The sequence below is a fragment of the Lipotes vexillifer genome, unplaced genomic scaffold (genome assembly GCF_000442215.2).
Source record: "Lipotes vexillifer unplaced genomic scaffold, Lipotes_vexillifer_v1.1 scaffold402, whole genome shotgun sequence".
Lineage (NCBI taxonomy): Eukaryota > Metazoa > Chordata > Mammalia > Artiodactyla > Lipotidae > Lipotes > Lipotes vexillifer.
In genome coordinates, this window is record NW_006798409.1 from 3,859,269 (window position 1) to 3,860,990 (window position 1,722).

General features: G+C 49.2%; 1 protein-coding gene across 1 annotated transcript in view; it reads right to left on the reverse strand.

Annotated features, from left to right (window-relative positions):
* The window catches only part of DOP1B (DOP1 leucine zipper like protein B), a 105,739-nt gene that overhangs the window by 33,916 nt on the left and 70,101 nt on the right, over positions 1-1,722 (reverse strand). Inside the window, exon 22 of the mRNA XM_007470498.1 lies at positions 1,273-1,395. Coding sequence (XP_007470560.1) covers positions 1,273-1,395 — 123 coding nt within the window. The remainder of the gene's footprint in view (positions 1-1,272; positions 1,396-1,722) is intronic.

Below are 1,722 nucleotides of genomic sequence, written 5' to 3' on the forward strand. Positions count from 1 at the left end.
AGGAATGCGATGATTTAGATGTTCTTGACCATCATGAACAAGCATTACTTCACTAAATTAAAAAAGACGAATGTAAATTATGGATGTGTCAGTGTAGGTTCAGCAACTGTGACAAGTGTAACCCCCTGGTGGGGGCTGCTGGGGGGAGCAGGGCATGCACATGCAGGGACAGGGGAATATGGGAACTCCCTATACCTTTCTCTCATTTTGTTGTGAACCTAAAACTGCCTTAAAAAGATAAAGTCTTTAAAAAGATTAGTTAAAAAAAAAAAAAAACCAACCGCCCTGCCAATGCAGGGAACACAGGTTCGAGCCTTGGTCTGGGAAGATCCCACATGCTGCGGAGCAGCGAAGCCCGTGCACCACAACTACTTAGCTTGTGCTCTACAGCCGCATATATCTATTTTGTACATATCTACTGTAATCCAGACAGTAGCCGAGGACACGCAAAAAAAAAAAAAAAAAAAAAAAAAAGCTATCAGGTGATGTTACAACCAGAGAAGGGCCCACAGGGGTCCTCACAGGTAGGATGGTGAACAGTTTCTTAAGCTGGGTGGCAGGTTCACGGCGGTGTTCTTCTTTAAAATGTACATTCTTGTAAGCAGACTATTAGACAGTAGATTAAAAAGGTTAAATAGAAGTACAATCTACTCATTACAGAAAGATGCGAAAAGAGAGGTTGGGGGCGGCCTCCACTCCCTACCCACCCGACCCTCCGTCTAGTTGTAACTGGCACAGCTAGAGTACATCATGCATTTAAAACGGTGGAACCGGGATTCCCTGGTGGCACAGTGGTGAAGAATCTGCCTGCCAACGCAGGGGACACGAGCTCTGGTCTGGGAAGATCCCACATGCCGCGGAGCAACTGAGCCCGTGTGCCACAACTACTGAGCCTGAGCTCTAGAGCCCGCGAGCCACAACTACTGAGCCCACGTGCCACAACTGCTGAAGCCTGTGCGCCTAGAGCCTGTGCTCCGCAACATGAGAAGCCACAACAATGAGAAGCCCACACAGGGCAACAAAGAGTAGCCCCCGCTGGCTGCAACTAGAGAAAGCCCGCTCGCAGCAACGAAGACCCAAAGCAGCCAAAAATAAATAAAGAAAAGAAAAGAAAAGAAAAGATTATAAAAAATAAAAGAATAAAAAATAAATAAAACAGTGGAACCACTGCCCCAGTCTCCCGTGTTGGCCTCTGGCGTCACTTTTGATCACACATGACTCTCTGGTATTTTGTCAGAGTAAGTTAGCTACTGCTTTCATTTCTGGCTTTACCTTTGTCTTACTGTGGCGTTTCACTTTCTTCCTGCCCCACACTGCTGCAACCGCTGCTGTCAGCTGAACTCCAAGATGGGCTGTCAAGGGGTTTAAGAAGTCTAAAATTTTTTGTCGTATGGTCTAAAAAATAGAAAAATGAAGAGTTAGAGCAGAGTAGAATCAGGGCTACGGTGGACCGTGCACTTCACCACCAGCGCCTGTAAACCCTGGGAGCCGGGGTGGGCCCTTGTCTCAGCATCCCGGGCACCAGGCCGCGGGAGGAGGAACTGGACGAGAGGCACGGTGGGCAGCCCAGGCGGATGGACAGATGGCTAGCAGAGCCGAGCAGGAAGAGACCCTTGGGAGGTGATGAATACCACCTTCGAGCAGCTGTGAGCAGGGCAGGGCTCGAAGGAAGCAACCCAAGGCTTTGCAGACACAGTGAGAAAGGTGGCGGGGGGGGGGGGC